At 34.0% G+C, this 23,554-nt stretch overlaps 1 protein-coding gene across 1 annotated transcript in view; it reads left to right on the top strand.

The window, feature by feature from the left end:
• The window catches only part of LOC148310646 (uncharacterized), a 33,211-nt gene extending 9,873 nt beyond the window's left edge, over positions 1-23,338 (top strand). The window contains exons 3-15 of the mRNA XM_088258122.1: positions 6,659-6,717; positions 10,083-10,882; positions 10,988-11,086; positions 11,174-11,357; positions 12,482-12,660; positions 13,515-13,713; positions 14,253-14,354; positions 14,821-15,048; positions 17,487-17,978; positions 18,049-18,150; positions 18,691-18,852; positions 22,090-22,293; positions 22,948-23,338. Of these exons, the coding sequence (XP_088114248.1) occupies positions 6,659-6,717; positions 10,083-10,882; positions 10,988-11,086; positions 11,174-11,357; positions 12,482-12,660; positions 13,515-13,713; positions 14,253-14,354; positions 14,821-15,048; positions 17,487-17,978; positions 18,049-18,150; positions 18,691-18,852; positions 22,090-22,293; positions 22,948-23,055 (2,918 nt within the window). The 3' untranslated portion in view covers positions 23,056-23,338. The remainder of the gene's footprint in view (positions 1-6,658; positions 6,718-10,082; positions 10,883-10,987; positions 11,087-11,173; positions 11,358-12,481; positions 12,661-13,514; positions 13,714-14,252; positions 14,355-14,820; positions 15,049-17,486; positions 17,979-18,048; positions 18,151-18,690; positions 18,853-22,089; positions 22,294-22,947) is intronic.
• The last annotated feature ends 216 nt before the right edge of the window (positions 23,339-23,554 follow it).

Raw genomic sequence — 23,554 nt, 5'->3', positions numbered from 1 at the left:
AATGAAAAAAGATATTAGTAACTTAATTAAAACCTGTATAGATCAAAACTACTTTCAATTCGATAATAAATATTATGTACAAAAATCAGGTTTAGCTATGGGAAGCCCCATTTCACCGATCCTTGCTGAAATATTCATGGATCATATGGAAAAATCCATTACAAAATTAAAATCTTTCAAAAACGTTAAATTTTATCGCCGCTACGTCGATGATATACTAATTGTATGGTCAGGAAGCCAAAGACAATTAGACATTTTCCTAACAGAAATAAATAAAATTAATAAATCAATTCAATTCACTATGGAACTGGGCGGTAAAGTAATAAATTTCCTTGATTTAAAAATTAGCATCGAAAACAATAAATTAGAATTTGCGATTTACAGAAAACCCACATACAGCGATAACATCATTCATAACAAATCTAAGCATCATATTTCCCATAAACTCGCTGTATTTCATAGTTTAATTCATAGGCTGTTGTATGTCCCATTAAATAATGATAATTACAACTCTGAACTTAATATCATAAAGACGATAGCCTCCAATAACGGTTATGAATGTGGTTTAATTGATCAATTAATTAGGAAAAAACAAAAGAGACTTGCAACATCTCAATTAAATAAAGCTCTCATTACAGAGACTTCAAAAGTAGTTAAAAAATGGGCTAAATTATCTTTTATAGGGGATAGTAGCAACAGAATCGGAAAACTAGCGAACAAAGATGAATGTTCCATAGCCTTTTATAATAATTCAAATCTGGGGAAGATACTAATTAATAATAAAGATAAAAGGGAAAAAGAAACAAATTCAGGCTCATATTTATTAAGTTGTGGATCATGCAGTGCTGAATACGTGGGGCAAACAGGACGATCGTTTAAAATAAGAATAAACGAACATGTCCAAAGTTGGAGAAATAAAAAAGAAAACTCCACTTTTGCAAACCACTTGATAGAGTCAAATCATGATTTCGATAAAAATTTTAATGTAAAAATCTTACACAAATGTAGTAAAGGTAAAAAATTAGATAGGCTCGAAATTTTGGAAATAAATAGATTAAAAAATTGTCATAATAAAGACATATTAAATGATCAAGTAACACACATTCATTCTCCCTTACTTTACCCATTAGAAAAGAAACAATAGATGCCTTAATGTCTTGTCGATAAGAAATGACTGCCGGGAAATTTACATTTCAGAGAACTTCGGACTCCCCCCGGACAACCACAGCTTAGTGGAAGGAGCCGTCAACCAGCATTTCCTGATACCTCGTTACATAATTTAAATTCATTTACAAAAAATACAAATCTATTTTAACTTTATATAAAATCGTGCTTTCAATACAAAAAACCTTTATAAAAAAATATTTAAAATATCATACAATACTTAACTGCACTAAAATTAAATTAATTTCTCATAAAATTATATCAAATCATGGTTATCAACTCCTGCCTTCTTTTATATATAACATACAAATTTGTAAAGCCTCTCACCAGTCTGATGATGTCGGTAACGACGAAACCCGGTCGCTGGTCAAATAAAAAAGTGGAAAAGCTAAAAATATTGGTTTTAATCTAATAATAAATTAAAAATGCAATTCCATCACGAAGTGTCAGTGGATAATATAAATCTATTACTTAAACTACGTAAACTACGTAAACTACTTAAACTGCATAAAGTATATAAACAACTAAATCTACTAAAACTACTTAAACCACTTAAACTACATAAACTACTTAAACTAATGAATCTAACTAAATAAAATGTGGAAAACCACAAAGTTAGTGCTTCAAATATAAATTATACTAATTAAACTACATAAACTATTTATTTTATTGTAGGTTATCTTTGTTCGCACATTATTTTTAATGAATTCCAAAACATTTTAAGTACGGTTTTTGGTATAATAAAATGAGAAATAATAGTTAGATTTCAATTGCCTATATGCTTGTTTTGTGGGATAAGTACATACTTATGTAGTTAATTTTATGTTTGTGGGTAGATAAATGGACGATTTAGTCGCATAGTTGACTGCTAAATGGTTCATGTACACCTATTTTGGTAATTTAGTTTCAGTAGCTGAAATATGTGGAACATTTCAGCAATGAAAATTGTTTAGCAAGTGAATAAAGGCTAACAAGGTTCAGCGTGTTCAAAACAGCTTCTCGTATCAATATTTATTATTAAAATGAACTTTTCAGAATGAGAAAAGGTTTTAGTAGAAAGAGAGAACAAAATGAAAGAAAAAAAGATTTTAGTAAGAATTACTTTCCAATAAGGTAATAGGGGTTCTCCATAGTTGCTTTTTTATGAAGGAATTATCTTCTTCCTTTTCTTCTTCTTTGGCTAGGACTGTGTCCTGTAATTCTCGGAGTCCGTTCCTGGGAGGTGGAAAACCAGCTGTTATTCTAGGGGTCTGTTACCTCCTCACCACTCGATCCGAACTCGCTCATCCCATATGATCTCTCCAGAAACGTCTTCTTACTCTTCTCCATCGCACAACATCTTCGAAATCACAGATTCTTCTTATTCTGTCGCGAAGTGCTAGACCTGCAATGGGTCGTAGAGTCTTCATTTTGGTGATTTTAAGAAGGCTTTTCGTTCTCGTAGTGTCGGCTCTTGTATCTATGTCGTATGTCATAGAAGGAATAATGTAAAAGTTTATTCGTCTTTTTATAAGGTGGCAATTTATGTTTGAATTAATAATCAGGATTGTCGTATTTTCCCTTGATCCTGTGGGGATATTAACACAAACATATGAAAAAAACAGTTTTCGTCGTTTTTTTTACTATAAAAAAGCGGGTGAAGCATGTTTGTCCGCCTCCGTAGTGTAATGGTCAGCATGCTCGGTTACCGTTCTGGAGGTCCCGGGTTCGATTCCCAGGGGGGGGGGTCACATAAATTTAAATGATTTTTTCACTTTAATATTTATTCAATACTACCCTGGACTGGTATCTGAAGCGGAGGGCTGATCATCTTTTCTCCATATGTTAACGATAAAGATAACACTGTTTATATGATGCAGTGCCCTATACACCATTGGGGTGCGGATAAGGGATTAAAGAAAAAAGAATAATGAAGCATGTTGTTGGTTTTCTAATACATATGGTTATATTGAAAGACCATATGATTATTATGACGTAGCACCAAATCTTCCGGAAAGTAACCTGAATCTGGTATCAGGAGCCCAGCGGAGCAAGGAGGCCCATCGTTCTTACAGGCAACTCGCCAAACCTTTTGTTACTAGCGCAGTTCGCGGAGTAAACTTAGAACAGAATAAAGTGTGGTCCTGTATGTCCTTGGTGAAAATATCAAATTGAGCTATGAATATTGAATATCAGCTTGAATACGAATATCGATTGACTCTAATTAAGAATAGAAAATTAGCGTACTATCAAGGGGATTAAGTTCCTTTTAATATTGAAATCGATAGACTTGGATAGGTGTTACTACTGTGTAAAGTTAGAATTGTTCAAAATCAATTATTATCGTAGAACTTGATTGGCGTTTGTTGCGTGCTGTCGATAAATTCAGCGATAAGAAAGGAAATATAACGAACATATTCGATAAAATAGTTACATAAGGATGTTAGTATACAAACATAGGTAAATAATTTAAATTAATTTTTACGTTGTTTACGGAATAATAAATTGAAAATATGTATGTTTATTGAATTAAGGCCAAGTATTTGTTAAGTTGCAACTTAATTTTCTCCATGTCCAGGTAACATTTTACGTAATTAATTTTTTTACTAAAACACCGTATTTGTATGGAAAAATAAGTTTTTCTTTGAAATGATGAAATGGTTTTGAAAAGAAAAGAGTACTTGAAAGGTAAGGATTTTTTTCTATTTATTCTAAAAAAATTAAAACATATTCAATATACTTATATAAAAAAAAATGAGTGTGAGAGCACTAGGCGTGGCTGAGTGCATTCTGATTTGAACGTTCGAGATCTGGGCCTTAATATTTTTTAAAATATCGCTCACTCCTTAACAACGTCATATATAAAAAAACTTGATTTTTCAGGAGATCGTTTTCAAAGTTTAAAAATATATTAAAAATAAATATCAAGTCACTTATTGGACTTTTGATTGTGCAACAGATCTTTTTAGGTAAAGCCTGAATATTTTTTCTCCATTTGAAAAACATTAAGTATATTTAAACAAATAATTAAGAAATACCTTTTCTTCAAAATGCAAAAACAACACTTTCTGCCCTGTAGCGGGTAAATATTAAGTTAAAAATATGCCGCTTTTGCTGGGATACAGTACATTTTCTGGACATTCCGAAAACATGCACTACTGAAAATTGACGGATATTTAAAGTTGTTGAAAGGAGTGAGGTGAGCGACATATGTAGGTACATGCTGTCATATCTTAAAGCAGAAATTTAATGGGTTACTCCTTAAGTAGTAAATGGACTTGTTTAATTTTGTTTTTCATAATGCTATTATTTTGTTAAGAAATTAAAGTTTTAATCAAAAGCTCTTGTTATATCATATTTGAACGTGCAACTTCTTGAAGTTACATAGTCTGAGTATGTTTGAACTTCGTCGGTTGCAACTTCAATACTCAGTCTTGAGGTTAAACTTACACAACGAACAGCAAATAATAGTTCCCATGAGGTTTCCCTGGAGGGGGGGGGGAGCTTCACGTCACACCGATAGGAGTTTGTGACGTGTCTCAATACATTTTGCATGCAAATTAAATCGAAAACGTAATAGTTTCTAGAGAGGGCACGAAATATATGTGAAGTTTCGTGTTGGAGGGAAATAATGGCGTCGTTTTCATTATCTTCGAATTAACATTATTATTTAGAGAATTTATTTACTGGGGTGAAAATATTTGAATAAAATTCACATAAAATATTTTTAAGTAAAAATTTTCAACGGAATTTAAAACTGGAGCCCGTAAATTGGTTATCTATTTTAATAATTCTTATTCTAATATGCCTTTTTGAGGTTAGGCAAATTGATTAACACCGCATTCTTTTTACCGAGAATAAAAAAAATATTTTGTTTTTTTTTGTACAATTAAAAATTAATAATTAACAAACACTCGACTGTATTTCTTAACAAAAAAGGTTAATATGCGGCAAATCGATGTATGATAGATGTTCGAATGGTGAAATAAGGAAAGATTGCAAGGTTGAGATAAGCATTATCAATAAAATTAAGAAAGGTGTGTTGAGATGGTTTAGGCATGTGTAACGAATGAGTAAAGAAATGATAGTGAAACAAATTTATGACTCGAATGTGGTCGGTGATAGAAGCAGAGGAAGACCGAGGAAAACTTGGCACAATCATGTATGTCACATACTTAAAAGCGGCCGGGTCAGGAGTTGGAATGATCGTCAGGTGTGTATGAGGAGATGCATGAATGTGGACGAGGCGATGAATGTTTGCAAAGACAAAGAGTGGTGTGGCGTTCAATTCTCTCTGCCTACCGTTACGTGAAATGGCGTGATGATAAGTTAGGTGGTTAGTTAAGAGATATGTCATACAAATATTAGAAGTTGGTATTTATTGATACCAATATCTTTTTACTAAAAAAATATGTTACAAAAATAATATTATCCTACTCGTATGATTGTTCTATGTTATCGATGCCATTTTACATGTAACTTTATGAGACGTTTCATATTGTATAATATACAATTCATTTCGTATTTTTATTTCCACCAAATACGTCTCCAATCGTATACATTTATTTCTCTGAAGGCTACATAGTTAGTTGCCATTGTTTACGACATTCGTCTTGGAAAATGGTATACAATTTATCGCATTGTTGACTTGATAGCGATATGGCGGATCCATAAAATAACCGTATGAGTGATTTGACGAACATAAATTTTTACTATTGTGATATTAAATCCATTAGCCTTTTGTAGAACCGAAAATAAGCATCGATACATTTTATTCATATATTTTTAAACGGATTGAATTTTAAATAACTCTAAATCTTGATATCAAATTTTACTTTGGCATAAAAATAGCGTCATTCCGAAACGATTTAAACTGAATGGGTGATTTTGTTGCATTAGCTAGCAAATATATAATTACTGTAATTTGAAAGACTTATTCACCAAATAAATGTTGACTCCTTTTTCAAACCCTTATCCGCACCTCAATGGTGCATAGGGCACCACATCATATAAACGCAATGTAATCTTGATCGTTAACACATGAAGGAAAGAGATCAGCCCTCCGCTTCGGGTTCCAGTCTAGGGTAATATTGAATAAATATTGGTGTGAAAAAATCACTAATATTTGACCCCGCCCCCCCTGGGAATCGAACCCGGGACCTTCAGAACTGTAGTCGAACGAGGTAGGGAGGCGGAAATGTTGACTACGATGTTTTAGTTCAGTAAAACGCAAAACAACACACATTATTTATTAATCGATAAGAAATACAAAATGGATACACATATATACCTACAACATATGTACATATACTGGGGTAAGGACTGGCCTATCCGTTTTTCAATGTATGACGTTTTTGTAATACGGTAAAATTTTAACAGAATTTTGTGAATACGGATAACAGAAGGCTTAAATATATAAGATTAGAACGTAAACAAAGTAATAAAAATGTACTAAAAATAATGAAAAAAAAGAAATAACAAATAAACTTGATTTATTTCGGAGTTTTATTTTCAGATAAGAGCATTTTAGAAGAGGCGTTGGTGGAAGTTGGATTCTACGGTATCTCTTATGAGGTAAGATTTATCCACGAGAGTTGCATTTATTCATTTTGTGTAAATATGTATATATGTTTATTGTGTATATGTAAATTATACAAATGTATATTGTATATATGTAAATAAGTATTAGTGTTTTAACTCGTCTGCCTTTTGGATTGAACTATTTTAATCGATTAATTTTACCTTTTTTGTATTTATAATAGACTGTTTTTTCAGAATTTTGATTATTTAAAGTCTTAAAGCGTAAGTGTGATTTGTGTGAAATTTAAAAAAAATACTGTTCATATTTAGTTAATATCCTTTTGAAATATTTTCTTTTCAAATCTTAAATGTACAAAGTATCTAATTTTATCAACACCAAACAATAAGGATGGTACTGATATATCAATGCCACTGTGGTAAATTAAATCACAGGCAACATATTCGTACGATAATTTGCAAAATATTGATGAATTAAAATTTTTATTCGATATTTTTGTAGAAAATCGTTGTAAATAATTACTTGTGTTTATTAAAAATTAAAATCTGATACATCTGAGAAAATTTCATAACAATAGTGTTTTGCCTTAGAATCTTTAGTCGGAAAAATATAAATGAACGCCTAAACATTAAGACACACCTCCGCCTCCGTGGTGTAATGGTAAGCATGTTTAGCTACCGTTCTGGAGGTCCCGGGTTCGATTCCTAGGGGGGGGATAAAAATAAATATAAGTGATTTTACACTCCCTGGACTGGTCCCTGAAGCGCGGAGTGATCAATTTGCCTTCATGTAAGTAACGATCAAAATAACAATACGTCAATATGATGCAGTGCCCTATGCACATTGGGCGCGAGTAAGGGTTAGAAGAAGAAATATATAGAGTCAAAGTATACGCTAAAAATCATGATTAGTGTCCGCTTATTTTTTTTCTTTTAACAATTTCATTCGCTTTCAACGTAGTTAAAATTTTAAAAGTTATATTTTTTAAACTATCATCAACAGTTTTATGTAACCGCCTCCTCTGTGAAAACTCATATTGTGCTCCATTTAAAAACATATGATTAAATAAAAATATGATTTAATAAAAAATACCGATTAACTCTTATATGTGAACAGAGGCGTTGTATTCTAGAAAAATCTTAATAAACGCGGAAAACGTAATAGTAAAACTGCATTACAAAACTGCATCTTAAAATTGATGTTTGGGGATGACTTGTGTATGAATGTAAAAAATCTTTCCAACAAAACTCGAAGTCGTATTTGAATTTAAATAATTCATTCTCACAACAAATTAGCTAAATACTTTTTCAAATAATTTAACGACACATGATTTTTCTTATAGGAACAGAAAAATATGAATAAGGTAAGAAAGTAGAAGAAATAAAAACAAAATATTGAATTTATAATTTAGCTATAATCATAGAATAAATGTATTGTTGAAAAATTAATGACAAAATCGTAAATAGTCACTTCTCACAAAGTATTTACCTCTCGTAAATTATAGTAACTATTTAATTTATTTTCGAATCTCACGCTTCAGTTAAGCTCTAAGTTGATCTTATCTCTTCGATGGTGTAATTAGAAAAGTTTCCAACTCATAAATCAAAATCAAACTGTATCTTCGCAGTAAACAGTGTTGGCGATAGTAAATGTAAAATTAAGGGGAATGATTAGTGTGTCTTAGATGAGTAGGGAAATTATTTTATAGTGCAACATCAAAAACAATTGTTTTACAATGAACTCCCCGCTTACACGGCAGCTCCACGTGATACTATGTAAAAATAGTACAGTAAATCCCCTTACAACGTTGACCTAGGTAGGTACGCCTTTATCTTGGGGAATTTTATTAGGGGTTAATATTTTAAAATGTATTTTTACATTTAAACTAGCGGAAATTACTGAAAATTAGTAATTTAAAATTGAAATACAAATTTTAAACATTAATTTCTCTATGACGTTCCCTCCGATAACCCGGTACCTATCTCAGCGTTATAGGGGGATTACTGTATATTAAAATTGAATAAAATAGAGGGATGAGTTTCCTTGCAAAGAAATCAATTCAGGATACCAAAATAATATTTTTGTTATTCTCTTAATTTTATTTCAAAAATCAAATGTAGCCAATATTATCATTCTCTCATATCACTATAAGACAGTAGACGAACCCGCATACCTCTCTGCACATAGTACTGAGTAGTGAGTACACGAGAGGGATGTAGGAAATTCCAAATAATTGTCACGCATTGTTAAATGAATGATTTCTGCTTCCTCTTTTTTGTGTACTATTTGGAAATCGTGTAAAAAGGGAATTCAGTGTATAGTTATTTAGTTCACTGCAAACATTAGAATTATTTTGATGATATACATAAAAACTTAATGTCGACACCGCGACTGAGTTGGGTATTGACATTGAAACTAGCGCTAGAATTGCGGGGTCGATTACCGCTAACCATATTTTGCACTCGGTAGGAACATCAGATTTAGCTCACTTCACGTATAAAAGGATTTTGTAAGATTCTCTTTATATTTGATTATTTCAAAACGAAATTTTGCCAGGTTAAGGATATATTGTAATATCTTTGAATTGCGTATAACTTCATGTTGATATGTTTGAAAATATGTCGTTTTGACGAAAAAAGATCGATATGCTTCTGAAATTATTTTAAAATATGATGCAATTGTTATACTATATGTTACAAATCGGAAATATTTCTGAGCTTGAACGATATTATAGAAATAAACTGTCATTTTTATTCAAAGGCTTTTCTAAAAAAAATAACCTTTGATCATAAAATTTGCCTGAATGGAAGCCTTCCGACGCAAAGGTATGTAATACACAGGCCTACGAGAAAATTGATTGTGCCCATATTTAAATTGACGTTGTATATATTAGGAAAACTGTCAGGCAATTTGGCTCGGCCTTGACTTTTAAAAGGATATAAAAAATACGGAATCCCTGCAGAAATGCCTTAGAATGAATATTACTAACGCAAATGACCTCTTTGACGACTCTCGAATCGAAGTTTAATACAGACGTTCCCTATTCCTTATCCATTTTATGATAGCTCTGTATTGTATTTTATACCATTTTTATTAGTCGTCAATCATTTTGTTCCGTCTTGTCTAGTACTGATGTCGATCTTTTTATATTTACATGAATTCGATATCTGAATTCTTTCTCATATCGCGTGATCAACTTGTATTAAATTTTCCCATATTATACTCCGAATGGATAGAATTCTTTTCAATATGACTTAATGAAGGTCAACAACATTTGCAAAAAATAAAAGTTAATGATATAGTCGATTTAATGTGTTTTCCGGAGATAGCTGAATGTTGCGATCGATAATGTAGTTCCAAATTGACATTACCTACTATTATGAAACTACTAACGTTTCAGGCTTTCAAGCATAAAAACATTGCGTGGCTCCTCCTGCTCGATCAACAAAGACGAAGATGGGCTAAAAGAGAAACTAGCAAAAGTTCATTCCAAACATTAGAACAAAGCGAAGATTCATTCTCGGCGCAGAGAAAGTTTTCAACGTGTTCCGGCACATCTAACTCATCGTCGTGCACACTCGGAGACTCCGTGGTATACTATCCGAGCTCTCGCCATTCCTCGATAATAGAAGAATCTGAAGAAGCGACGTTCCACAGAACAAATATTAAACCGAAGAGCAGAGCTATCAGACAGCTATCGCAAGAAACTGGGGAAATATTCAACAAACCGAGAAAAAACTCCTTGGACATTAAGAAAATACACGAAACCCCACTTTCGGAAGACGAACATAACAAAATTCCCAAATCCGACGCGAATGTCGGAACTCATCCTGATTTAAGAAGACTACAGAGTAAAGAGAACCAGAAACCTTTAATATCTAGCAATAGCGTGGATATCAGGGATAATCCTTCTAACACTCTCCGAAGGGGATCCATCAAAGTTGGAGAAATATTTGCCAAGACATCGACAAAGCCTAGTTCGTCGGTGACATTACCCGATTCCTCTATCACATTAGCCGAAAAGTCTGATTCAAATCTTAATCTCGGAGACATGTCCCGCCTCGACATTCAGAAGATAATGGTTGAGGTAGCGGGGGAAATAGGAGCAGAACTAAAAACTTTGGATAATGCATTGTACGACCACCGTGTACGGATTTCTGCGGCTATTGCAAAAATTCGAATAAGAAATCAGGCCCTTACGTGAGTTTTTTTTTAAAATTTTGTTTTGTTTAATTTGATGACAACATTTTGTATAATATGATTGATATAAATTACTATTGACTGAATTATGATTTTTGATTGCAGATTATCAGAATTACTTCCGGAGCATCTGAGAGATGAACGAATGACAGCGTCACTAGAACGCGAAGTAATCACTGGATGGGTGAATGTTTTCAAGTCTAGGTAGGACACGATCCTTTGCAGCATTGTGACAAAAAATATCGACGCAATTTCTTCATTTTATTGATTTGATTTGTATTTGTTCCGCAGGAATATATCAGACTTGCTACAGAGATTAAATGAGATGGGATTCAGTTACTCCAGTACTCGGTGTCTGGAAATGAACCAATTTCACTTGGACACTCATTGTCCTAAGTTCATATCCTTGCGTCCCCCAAGGAGGTCTACTTTTATATCCAGTTCTCTGGTGACTGATAGTATTATTGTACTGCAGGTAAATGCCATTACAATTCTTCGTGTGCTTTAAAAAGAAAACGGGAAAGGATCTATTAATCAGATATCTCGATTTAAGTATTAATATTATTTCATCAATCGCACGATTTTAGTAATTTATTATAAAATATCCTATTTTGAAGCAAAATTATAAAATAGATAAATAAATATCACAATACTTTCAGTGCATCCAAATCTTTATTTATAATACATCTCGACATAGATGAAGAAGAATATGGAAGTTTGGGTATTTATGTGGTCGTTTATGTATTAATTGTTAAATCAAACAGATTTTTTGAGTCAACAAAGTTATATTTTATTGTTATAAAACATATAAAAATTAATATTGTGACAATTGTTTCTCCAAGTTATGGCATTTTCAAACGAATTTGAACATTAAATGAACTGACAGTCCTTATAAAGCTATAAAATTCTAGGTAATTGAGTAATGGATTTAACATGTGCGTAATAAATTATAATAATAATAATAATAAAACCCTTATCCGCACCCCAATGGTGCATAGGGCACTGTGTCATATAAACGCAGTGTTATCTTGATCGTTTACACATGAAGGAAAGGTGATCAGCCCTCCGCTTCGGGTACCAGTCCATGGTAATATTGACTAAATATTACAGTGAAAAAATCACTTATATTTTATTTTACCCCCCTTGGGAATCGAACCCGGGACCTCCAGAACGGTAGCCGAGCGTGCTGACCTCGAATAAATTATGGGAGACAAAAATTGTTAATGGGGCATGTAGGTACGTACACTTATATTTATTTTCTGGGAAAGGAAGAATCTAGTGACTTAAAACTCAAAACAAAGGGACATTTTTTTGTGGTACATCTTTTTTTGCATTTCTGGACTAAGTAGAATCTACTTAGTCCAAAAATGCAAAAAAAAACGTACAACAAAAAAAATGTCCCTTGCTGTGTTTTGAGTTTGGACAGCCGAATTGTGAGAGAATTAATGTTTAAAAGCTAAATACTAGTAAATAAAGCTAAATACTGCTAAATACTAGTAAATAAAGCTAAATACTGCTAAATACTGTATATGGCCAGACTTCTATTTGTTGTTCATCCATGTGGAGATGACAATGACAGTAGATCGGTCCGCGTTGCAGGAGCGGGAGTTCTGCCTGGGCGCCGCGGCGCTGTGCCGGGCGCTGCGCGCGGCGCACCTGCGCGGGGACGTGGTGCAGACGCACAGCGCGTCGCCGCGCGCCGCCGCCTACCTGGCCTCGCAGCTGCGCGACCAGGGCGAGGACACGGGCGGCCTGCTCGTCTTCGGGGCCGGAGACAGGTAGCCCGACAGGCCCTAACAGTCAACCTCGCCATCCGTGATAGTTCACAGGAAATTGTCACGAGAGCCGGTATCATATATAGAGGACTTGGGACCATAAACCAAGCTAGGACACAAAATGCCGAACTCTTTTCTAGTGGAAAAAATAGCCCGTTTACGACAGTCAACAAGCCGGCTGCTTCTGAGGAGTTTTTCGTGGTTTCTTCTCAGTAATAAGCAGATGCTGTGAAGTTACTGATTGGCCCACACTAAATTATACCTCATGTTCCCAACACTGATAAAAAAGTTAGAAGAAACAAAATTCCCCTTGATGATCCGAAATTGTTGTACATATTAGTAAGGTAAAGAGTAAATGCAATTCCCAAAAAAAACAATACCTCTACACCCCCAACCACACCAAATAGTGCATACATTGCCTTTGTGTAAATTGCGATGGAAATAATTATCATTAACAACACCTCATGTTTGTCGTTATGATTTTATGGTTTACACTGTCAACTTGAGCGTTGATTACCAAAAATAGTAAACTAACACTCACCGAGATGTTAATATACCGGTTTGTCAAATGCACTGGTTTCGGTTCGACCAATAACGCATGCGATTAATATTTTATGTAGGTGTAAGTGTGTAATTAGTGGTATCGTAGTGTTGTATGCACGCTAGTGTTATGACTATATTAACGAAGAGACGGCTACTTCTCGGTGAGGGGTTATACGTTAATCTAACAAACATTTTGTCGAAATGCCTGACCACAAAGTACTAACTTTGAATATTAATAATATTATACCAAGCGTAGTAATTGGGGCAGTAGAAAAATATAACATTTAAGACTACTTGTTTGATTTGTTTTCCAGGAAATCGGAATACGAAAACGTTCTCCGCTCTTTGGGGGTCAACAACGCGCGTATCTTCTCCGAGGCGGCGGGGGAGGCGGGGGGCTCTGTGTGGGCGGGGGCCGTGGCTGCGCTGGCGGCGCCCCCCAACTCCTACTCCGCCGTGCTGGACCCCATCGACCTGGTCTGCAGCAGGGGAGGGGACCTGGGCACCCTGGAGGCAAGTCCTACCAACAGCTACAATAAAATTAAACAGGCCTAATATTTTTCCAGGGACGAGTTAGGATTTTTGAGGGCCTAAACAGGCCCCACTTTTAATTATTAGGTTCATTTACTAAAATACTAAAAATTTTAACACAGGCTTTGTGATAAAATCCAATTTGTCATGTTATTATTTTTTGAAAATTATCCCATTAATTATTTTATATTGTGATGTGCACTGTTAGCTGTCACGCCATCGTTTTGGAGGTCTTTTTTCGTCTGGGTTCTCTTGAAGAGAAATTCGAGACCGTCTTTTTTCTTGCATTTTATTGATATGGGCTTTCCAGAATCGCCTTCGCTGTCTTCCCCATCTGACTATATGCTCCGTACTACACATTTTCCGAATTTCCATGTTCCTTATTCAGTCTCTTAACGTTTTTCCGGTTATGCAGGTCAATGTCCTTATTTATGAAGTTATAAGAAGAGATCTCTGGTCTCTATCTCATATGTAGCGATCGGTTTTACACGTCCATCTTTCTAATAATATATTTTTTAAAGGTTTTGACAGAGTCAGAGATAAGCTTGGAAGGAAAACTAAGAGTTATGAAAATATTGGAGGAGCAAAAGAAAGTTTTACGTCTCTGCATGTCGAAACCCCAAGTAAGTTAAAATGAAAAACAAGTATGTTATAAAACATAAATAGAAACAAGAATCTGTCAAGTCGAGCCAATCATTTCCATTAAACCAATGAGTAACTAAGAAGGAAATTAATATTTCGAAGGAAATAAATATTTCGATATAATAAATCCTTAAATTATAACTATGAATTTAGTTTTTTACTAAATTAGAAATAATATTTTGACCCATTATTAAAATATTAATTGTGTTTTGTAATAAAAAGGTGAAATTAAGGTGACATTATTACATTGAGATGGCCAGAATGGATAGATGATACCTTTGAGTTCAAATTTGATACTATACATTTGTAAATTTCGTAAAATTTACAATCTTTTGATGAAGCAATATTGTGAAAAGCATAAATAATACGAAAAAGAAATTTAAATGAGATTTTACATTATTTGTTTTTCAGAATTGTTTTTTTTTTAGCCTTCTGTGTGAATTTCAGATCCAGATGATAGTGTACGAGACGCACAGCGTGCTGAGCGCGGAGAACAGCGAGATGGTGAAGCGCGCCATCTCCGAGGCCAACCGGGCCGTGAGGGAGCTGCACGCGGTGCGCAAGCAGCGCGCGCGCGAGGGCGTAGCGCGCGCGCCCAAGTGCGCCGCGGCGGGCGCCGGACCCGCGCCCGGCCCGGGCGCCGCGCCCAACGCACCTGCCACTCAACCGGCGCGGGTAATAATGCACATCAACCTGTTTTGGGGGCGTCGGAGTAAGAAACAAGTTGTGACAATATGTTCCACGAGCAGATAAAAATATATAAATTCAGTAAGCCCCCTATAACGTTGAGATAGGTTCCGCGTTAGGGGGAAAGTTATAGGAGCTTCTTCTTCTTCTTTTTGTAGATCCTTAGAATCTGTTTGTGCCTCCGCCTTTGGCTCTTGGGATGTTGACTCTTTGCTATTTTTCCACCTTTTTGGAGGTCTGCCTGGGGGCTGCGTCCTTCATGGTTTCCTTGAAGGGCGATACGTGGAAGCTTAATATTTAAGCTTATGAGCTTAATATTTTTAAATTGTAAGGGAGAATCAAGTTATAGGGAAGTGTACGATTACTGTTTTTAAAGGTTTAAATACATGTACTATTTAAACCTTTAAAATTTAAGTGTGTGACATTTATTTAAGGATTTTTTTGTGATTTATGTCGTAAATATGATATCTGGTAGGTAAAAAACTGATTTTTTTAATTTGAAAAAAAAAACATTTTCGACTCAAACGGTTAAGGGATTCATAAACACAGTCGAAACTTGTGTAACTACACATGCTTTTTCAACTTCAAGAGTTCTTTTCATTTCTTCTATTCCCCCCTTCCTCTCGATAATTAACAGTACTTACTATTCTTCCTCACTTCTTTTCCCATAAATCAGCAAAGTCCTCCAACCTATGTTCCTTTGCTTACGTCATACGTATACCTTCAAATACATTCCTTACTTTATTTAATTTATATTTTTGATGTAGGTATACGCTTTAAATGTTAGTTTATAATGCATTTATACATATTAATCATTATTGAAAAAATTAAATTCCACTCCTAGATCAAGAATATGGGGTGCATAATTGATCACCTTGCCATTATACGAATATAATTAACGGTCAAGTTGTCATTTAAAGAGTCCCTTAGGGACGAGAAAAAGATGCAGATATATAATTGAGGAATAAAATTTAATTTACTTTTTCGGCCTCAAATACCCTACTGCATTGTAAACCAGTTTTTGTTATCGTGACCATTAATACCAGTAATTGTTTCGAACAAAACAAAAAACAGCAAAAAGTCGATGAAATACATGACGCGAGATTTTTGACGGTTATCATAAAATCAACGTTAAGCGTTTTTGTTGCGAGTAAAATAAATCAGTTCTAACTTTTATCCGCAATATGAAGAAGTTTTTTATATGCTTTTGGACACCCAACACAATAAATTAATAATAAAAAACGATTTTACGAAGCTCCGGCGATTATTTCATTTGACGTTTCACGTGATTCGGAATTACATATATGAAAACAAAATTAACGTTTTAAAGGAAAGTTTGTAATTTTATCCTAAGTTCGTTTTATAAATAGGTTCGTAATATACGTATGTAATATAAGTATATACCAAAAATTTTATAAAACAGTTTTTAATATTTTATTTTTTATACAATAAATAATATTAAAGATAACTTACTGAGACTAAACGTTTGGAAAGCAATAAGAACTATGGAAAGGTCTCTTAGTATGTGTTTACAATTTGGAAAGACGAAATTGGTAATTACTCCATAGGAGTTTTTCTAAAATCTGTTTTATACTGCCGCATGAAGGTTCGCTTCGATATTGTATTGTATGTATATATACAACTTCCAAATAAAAGTGGTTTGGGTATCGAAAAACATGGTAAGAATGGTAAACATTGCACAAGTGTATACTCAAGTACGCCTCTGTCAGGTCGTAAGCTTGTAAATTACCAAAAAAATCTTTTCAAATTTTTCTTCTCAACATCTTTCTGAGACATCTAAAATAATTTGTATCCTTAAAATGATTTCATCACATTTAGAATATTATTTGAATACGTAAACTTTACGCGCATTTACGTTTTTTGCACAAACAAATGAAAATCAGGGAGTTTTTACTTATCTACACGATATTATATGATACTAGGGTATTTTCCCACATCATTTTTAGCATTTTCATACAAAAACATGTTCCTAATTTCCTTTTCAGTGAAAATATAACGGGAAAAAAAACCTTTAGGTTTGTAAAGTAATGAAACATAATGAACGTTTACTACTATGACCTTTTCCTATTATATTATGACCTTGGATAGATAATAAATTCGTCTAACTAGGTTCGATGTCCATTTCCCGACTAGGCGGTGTTGCACGTTACTGAGCTTGCGTGAGTATTAAATTGACAAAGTTTGAGATGTCGTTTTGATAAGACCATTCAAAATAATACCATAACTGTTGTTTATTTAAAAACTTATTTTGTCGTGTAAAAGTTTTGTGTACAATAACCCAAAATGACACGAAGTATTTCTAAAAGTTGACGTGACGGGATATTATTTATTCGGTTAAATTTAGTTATTTATACTTCACCATTCGAGTTATATTTTTCAATTATATTTCTTTTACTTTTTTCCAGTCTGCCGATAGTGATTCCTCTTGCGAAGAAGATGAAGAAGTGGATAATGTTTTAGCAAATGAAAAAGGTAGAATGAAAAATGGAAAAGATAGATATGTCGATTCAGATGGTGCGGAGAAGCCGGCTGACGATTGTAAATTGAAAAAGAAATCAAAGTCGAAGAAAGAAAAGAACCCCAAGGGTGAAAATAAATCTAGCGATTCGGAAAGCAAAACGACAAAAACTAAAAAAAAATCACCCAAGTCTACGGAAAACAGCGTATCGAAAGATAAAGAGTCCCCCAGAATTCAAAAGGATCCGACATCAAAGAAAGTGATAAAGGGAACAGAAGATAAAGGTGGTCCAGGAAAGTGTGTAAAAATTATGGACGATGCCATGTCGAGAGGAGACCAAACTGATAGAACAATTGATTCCACTGTGAGTGATTTACCGCCTGTAGATCATCCATCTTCCGCTCCCGTCAATCCTGATTCAGAGTTTGCAGATATAAGGGTAAATATTTTTTTAGCAGGTTATTCCAAATAGACCCATACCTCCATCTGATATTTTAATACCTTTATAGGTTCCAGACTGCGATTTGTTTGAAGAGGCTTGCCCATCTCCCCTAGCAGGATTGACAGTTCAAGAACGTGAAGGCTGTTATTTAGCCCTGATAAAAAGAAAGGTATTTGATCCTTCTATGATTCTAGGTCAGCAAAATGTGCTTTGTGGCAAAGGTACAAAAATCCACAAGATAGCTTTTCGACTTAACGTATTCATAAAAATATTTTTTTTGATGCATGAACCTTATTAAAAACAATCTTTCAAACACTCAAAAAGAAACAATCTTATTAACGAGAACCTGGAAACGTACCAAAAATAACGACATACAAACCTGACTTGATCTAACTTTCAAAGAAGATGCAAGGACATTATTCGCAAAAAGTAGTTCTTTTGGATACCTTACTTTAAAAACAAATATTTTTTATCAATGAACGGAATCCTTAATTAAGTGTGAAATCTTATTTATTGGGTAAACCCGTAATTAAACAAAGGTCTTAAATTAAACCAAAGCTGTACAAGAATTACACAGATTTAGCTTTTAAGATTTTTTTTGATCTTTGAAATGTGCATATTTGGCTTTTTGGCTAAGAAGTTTGCGATCATTCTAGGTCATGAAGCATGTGTATGATCTATTTTGAGTCGCATTGCTCGCCTGTTGCAGGAGATGATTCGCCTGAATGCCAAGTACATGATCAAGATGGCAGAAGCTCGAGGCCTGTTTGGGGGGAACACCCCGGCGCCGCGTCGTCCGGTCCTGACCAGAGCCAAGGCGCCCAAAGAGGAAAAGGAGAAGAAGGTCACAAGGAAGCTGTCTCCCTCGCAGGTTGCCATTTATTTCAAAATTTGCATTGTACTCGTACCACCACACAGAATAAGATTAATATCCCAAATTACTAAAGTCTGAAACATTTAAACTCCTCTATAATTTCCCGTGGGAACTGTGCAAGCTCAATGTAGATGCTTAATTTATATTTATATCATGCCAGCCATTTTAATTCTATTTTCTGTTAAATAATATGGCAAGTTAATCTTTTTTAGATTTTAATCAGGCTGATTCACATTTTTACGCAATTTCCAGTGTCCTAGCCATTGAAATTCTCTCATATCTTTACGATAGTATCTATTATTTCTCTTTAATTTCTTTTCCCAAATGGCAATTTTGTACTCTTTCATTTACATTATCTGTATTCCATCAAGCATATGCCAGCCCCATATCTATGAATCTTGTGTGTGAATGATGCCAAAGTCCCTATTTCCATAATTTGAATCTTTCCCATATTTGGATCGTCACCCTGTTACCCTGTCACTCTGTCACCCGAACCCTCTTCTAGTGGAACAGAAGGTCCACTAATGACAGTCAACAGTCCTCCTTCTCCTGAGGAGTGCAACGTGATTTCCTCCCAGCAATGAGCAAAAGCTGAGAAGTTCCTGATTGGCCCACAGTAGATTATCCCTCCTGTTCCCAACACAGATTCAAATAAAAACATATGGAATTATTTACAAGAAACAAAAATCCGCTTAGTGATCTATAAACCTTGTATATAATAAGCAAAGTAAACAATGCATTTCCTAACTGAAAAAAAAACCCTGTCACCCTGTGTGGGCAGATCGAGCGCATAGCCGCGCCGACGCACGCGTGGGCGCTGCGCGTGGGCGGCTGCCGGCCGCCGCCGCACGGGCCGGGCGGCGCCGGTTGCCCGCAGGACTGCGGCGCGTGCTCGCGCCACCACGCGCCGGCGGGCCCGCGCGCGCGCCTGTGGTGGCGCCTGGCCGCGGCCGCGGCGCGCCGCGCGCCCGCCCCGGCGCCGCTGCGCCTGCCGCGCCGCCGGGGGCGCGCTGGCGCCGCGCTGCCGCTGCGCGTCTCCACGCCGGCGCTCGACGTCGAGAGCGCCTACGACCTGAGCGTCGCGCGGTACCTAGACAGCGTTGTGGACGCGCTGTGACTTTTCAACATTAGACGACGAAGACAATGCATTATGGAATTTTTCATCAATGAACTTTTATTATTTTTTTAAATAAAAATAAATACTTGTGTTTTTATTATTTATAAAAATAATTCAATTTCATACTATTTCTGTGAGTCTAAGCGGATCATTATTAAAAATAGGTGTCGAATTGTGGTAGAGTCGGTTCGAACCGAGAAACTCTGACTCAAGAGTCCGCGACACTAACCACGGGACCACAACCCGATTTTGTACAAGAACTTGTACAAGTCAAACGTGTGCATATCTTAATACAAGTACAGGAATACAATCTGTAGTACCTACACTTGAAAATTATGATACTCTCCGTTTCTTGTCTACTATTCCTTCTTAATTTTTCATATCTTTCATTATATTCAGTAATTTATTAAACCTTGAGCTCCTTCACTCACATATGTATTCCTTTAAAAACATCTTACTCCTATTTCTCAAAATCTTTAGTGCAAGTCTGATGACATTGCGTTTATATATTTAAGATCAAGTTACCACTGCATTAATTTAATCCGGTGCCTTTTGCACTTTATGTATATAGATAGGTATTAAATAATAATATTGTAAAATGTGTCAAAAAATAAAGATTAAGATTTATATTCGAAAATATGATATATTTTTGATGTTAAAAAAATCCCACCGCTAAAATAAGATACAAAATATTAATGTCTATAATGAATTGATTTTGTACAGTAATACAAATATTTAAATAAATACAGTATCAACTTCACGAGCAAATCTTAATAATTTCTTAGTAATGTTACTGTATTCCATAACCATTAACAGAGATATATAATGTATCTATTGGTTTCGTGACCTATCAGTCTCTTGCTTTGGACAATTACTACAACAGGATGTAAGCAACACAACCACGACAACATTTACATACAATAGCATCAACAAAAATAAATATCACATGCGCTATAAGTCGGACCGAAGACCAACGAAGGGTGTTTGCAAAATAGGGTCAAGGATCGGCGAGTGGAAGGAAATTGGGTGGTGAAAACAAGCTAAATTTAAAAATAATTAATAAAATATTTAATAGACAACTTTGTAGAATCTAATGTCAAAGATTTTGTACGGTGGCGGTGAATGAAATATTTTAACTACTCAGTCATTCATACTGCAACTCAATAAACAGCTTTATAAGATATTTTGACCTGTAACACTCGTCTTGTTTTTGGTTGGTTGAACGATATTGCTTTATATTTTAAAACTCATTGGATTTATAATGTACAAGAAGTTCCATAAGCAAATAAAACACTAGCCGAGCATGTTATTAAATATAAAAAAAAATAGAAGGGGCTTTTATTTTTATCTTGTTTCAATGCTAATTTTTTTTTTTATGAGTTTTCAAAAGTTTTTATATCAGATGGACATGACGCTCACTCGTAAATCAAAAATCGTCCATTTTCAGTTGTGCGTGTTTTTGGAATGCCCAGAAAATATACTACATCCCAGCAAAAGAGGCACATTTTAACTTAATATTTACCCGCTACATGGCGGAAAGTGTTGTTTTTTGCATTTTGAAGAAAAGGTTTGAAAGAAAATGTTTTTTTTTTTTAAATGTACTAAATCTTTTTCAAATGGGGAAAAAACCTTCAGGTTTTACCTAAAAAGATCTGTTGCACAGTAAAATGTTCTAAAAGTGGCTTGATATTTATTTTTAATACATTGTATAATATTTTTAAACTTTAAAAACGTTCTCCTGAAAAATCAGGTTTTTTGATTAATGACGTTCTTGAAAGGAGTGAGCGATGTGTTGTATGTATACTCTAATTTTTTGTATATTAAAAGCAAAACAACACTCTCCTTATCATTTATCTTTTACTTTGTGAATGATGAATGATACGGAGAGTGTTATATTTTTTTGACGCAATTTTAATGTTGACCAACGTTGACCACCTTGTGCGGAGTTGGCAGATAAAAGCAACATAAGTTGACAAAATCGCTGGCAAATAAAAGAGGCAAATAACTCTTTGCGTACGAAAACATCTATACATATTTTATGGAATAAAAATAAGATTTTAGAAAAAAAATGTGTATTACTGTTGCATTTTATAACTTCCCACCTTTCCTATCCCAAGAATCCAGAGATAGTCCTCACTTCTGCTGTGGACGCAATGCTGTCCACCATCAAGCCAAGGAAATGCAGGTGCATCAGGAGACGAAGGAAGAGGCTGAAGAAGCTGACATCGTTGGTGATGGGGGAGATACACAAAAGGAATGTAAGAAGGTTTGATGAGGATATAGATGGGGAACAGGAGAAGTCTCAAGAATTGATATTATTGGTAAGGAACAGACTTCAATTAAGATGAAAAAAATAATGATTGGACGTATATAAGAATAGCATTTGTCAGGTTGGGTTGCCTTAGTTTAGATTTATAAGTGAAAAGCAGAGAAGATTAATATTTTTTCAAATATAAAAGCAGTTAATATATACTCTATGTTATGAAAATTCTTTTACTAATATCAAAGTAAAATTTAATTTCAATTTATTAACACTATTATTCTAGTTCTACTTATAATGCCTTTACCCTTATACCCTTTACTATGACCTAAATTATAGTGTATACCCACACACAGGCCATGCCTTTGTAGGATCTTTTTTTGCATTTATACTATATTTATATTTTTTGTATTTGAATTTTATGTCATGTTTGTATAATGCAAAAGAATTTAAGATAAATAAAAAAAAATGTTGTATCATAGGCTATTATATAATTGGTAAAGAAACTAGTTTATATCTTAGGTTTATTACCATTTTTAACAATATTTTAATATTATTAAATCGGTACCTCTTGATTGTGCTTTTTTGTTGGTTGTAGAATTTTTGCTTAAAATACTTGGATTCAGGTGCTAATTTTTAAAGTCCAATGAAATTTCATTCCAAAAATGCTTTTTCTTTTAGTTTAAAATTATTAGATTTTCTTGTATATTTTCAGAAAATAAAAAGGTTGCAACAGAAACTAAACAATCACAAGTGCTGTAAAAAATGTCAAGAAAAACAAGAAAATATGCATATGACTTTCATGAACACTTCGCAATCGTAAAAAATAATAAAAAAAAACATATTATAAATAGTACATACAACTGTTTCATATGAAATAAAATTATATAAATAATTTTTAGATCGCTTCGAAACTCATTTCAGATTAAACTATAATTTAAATACGATAAATATTTTCAATATTTAAATCTTGAACTTTGTGGTCCAACGTTTTCAGAAAATTTAAGTTTAATTATTGTGTAATACTAGACGGTGATTGGTTTTACCCGAACATTAATTAAAAAAATTGTATATTTTACTGAAATTTCAATAAATGTTTTTTATTTTAATTTTTTTTTTCTAAAACGTAAAAAATGAAATATAATAATGATTTTTATGTTACATGTTGATTTATTTGTTTAAATAATTTTTTTACAAAATTCACTATCTGTTATTAAAGAAAATATAATTTTATTATATTACTCACTATCCATATAAATTTTATAAAAATCATTCATTCAACACAAAATATAATATTTATACACATTTAAATATGCATAAAT

The sequence above is a fragment of the Brachycentrus maculatus genome, unplaced genomic scaffold, assembly GCF_059751285.1.
Source record: "Brachycentrus maculatus isolate JH-2025_06_01 unplaced genomic scaffold, ASM5975128v1 h1tg000090l, whole genome shotgun sequence".
NCBI lineage: Eukaryota > Metazoa > Arthropoda > Insecta > Trichoptera > Brachycentridae > Brachycentrus > Brachycentrus maculatus.
This window is presented reverse-complemented; position numbering and strand designations above follow the sequence as displayed.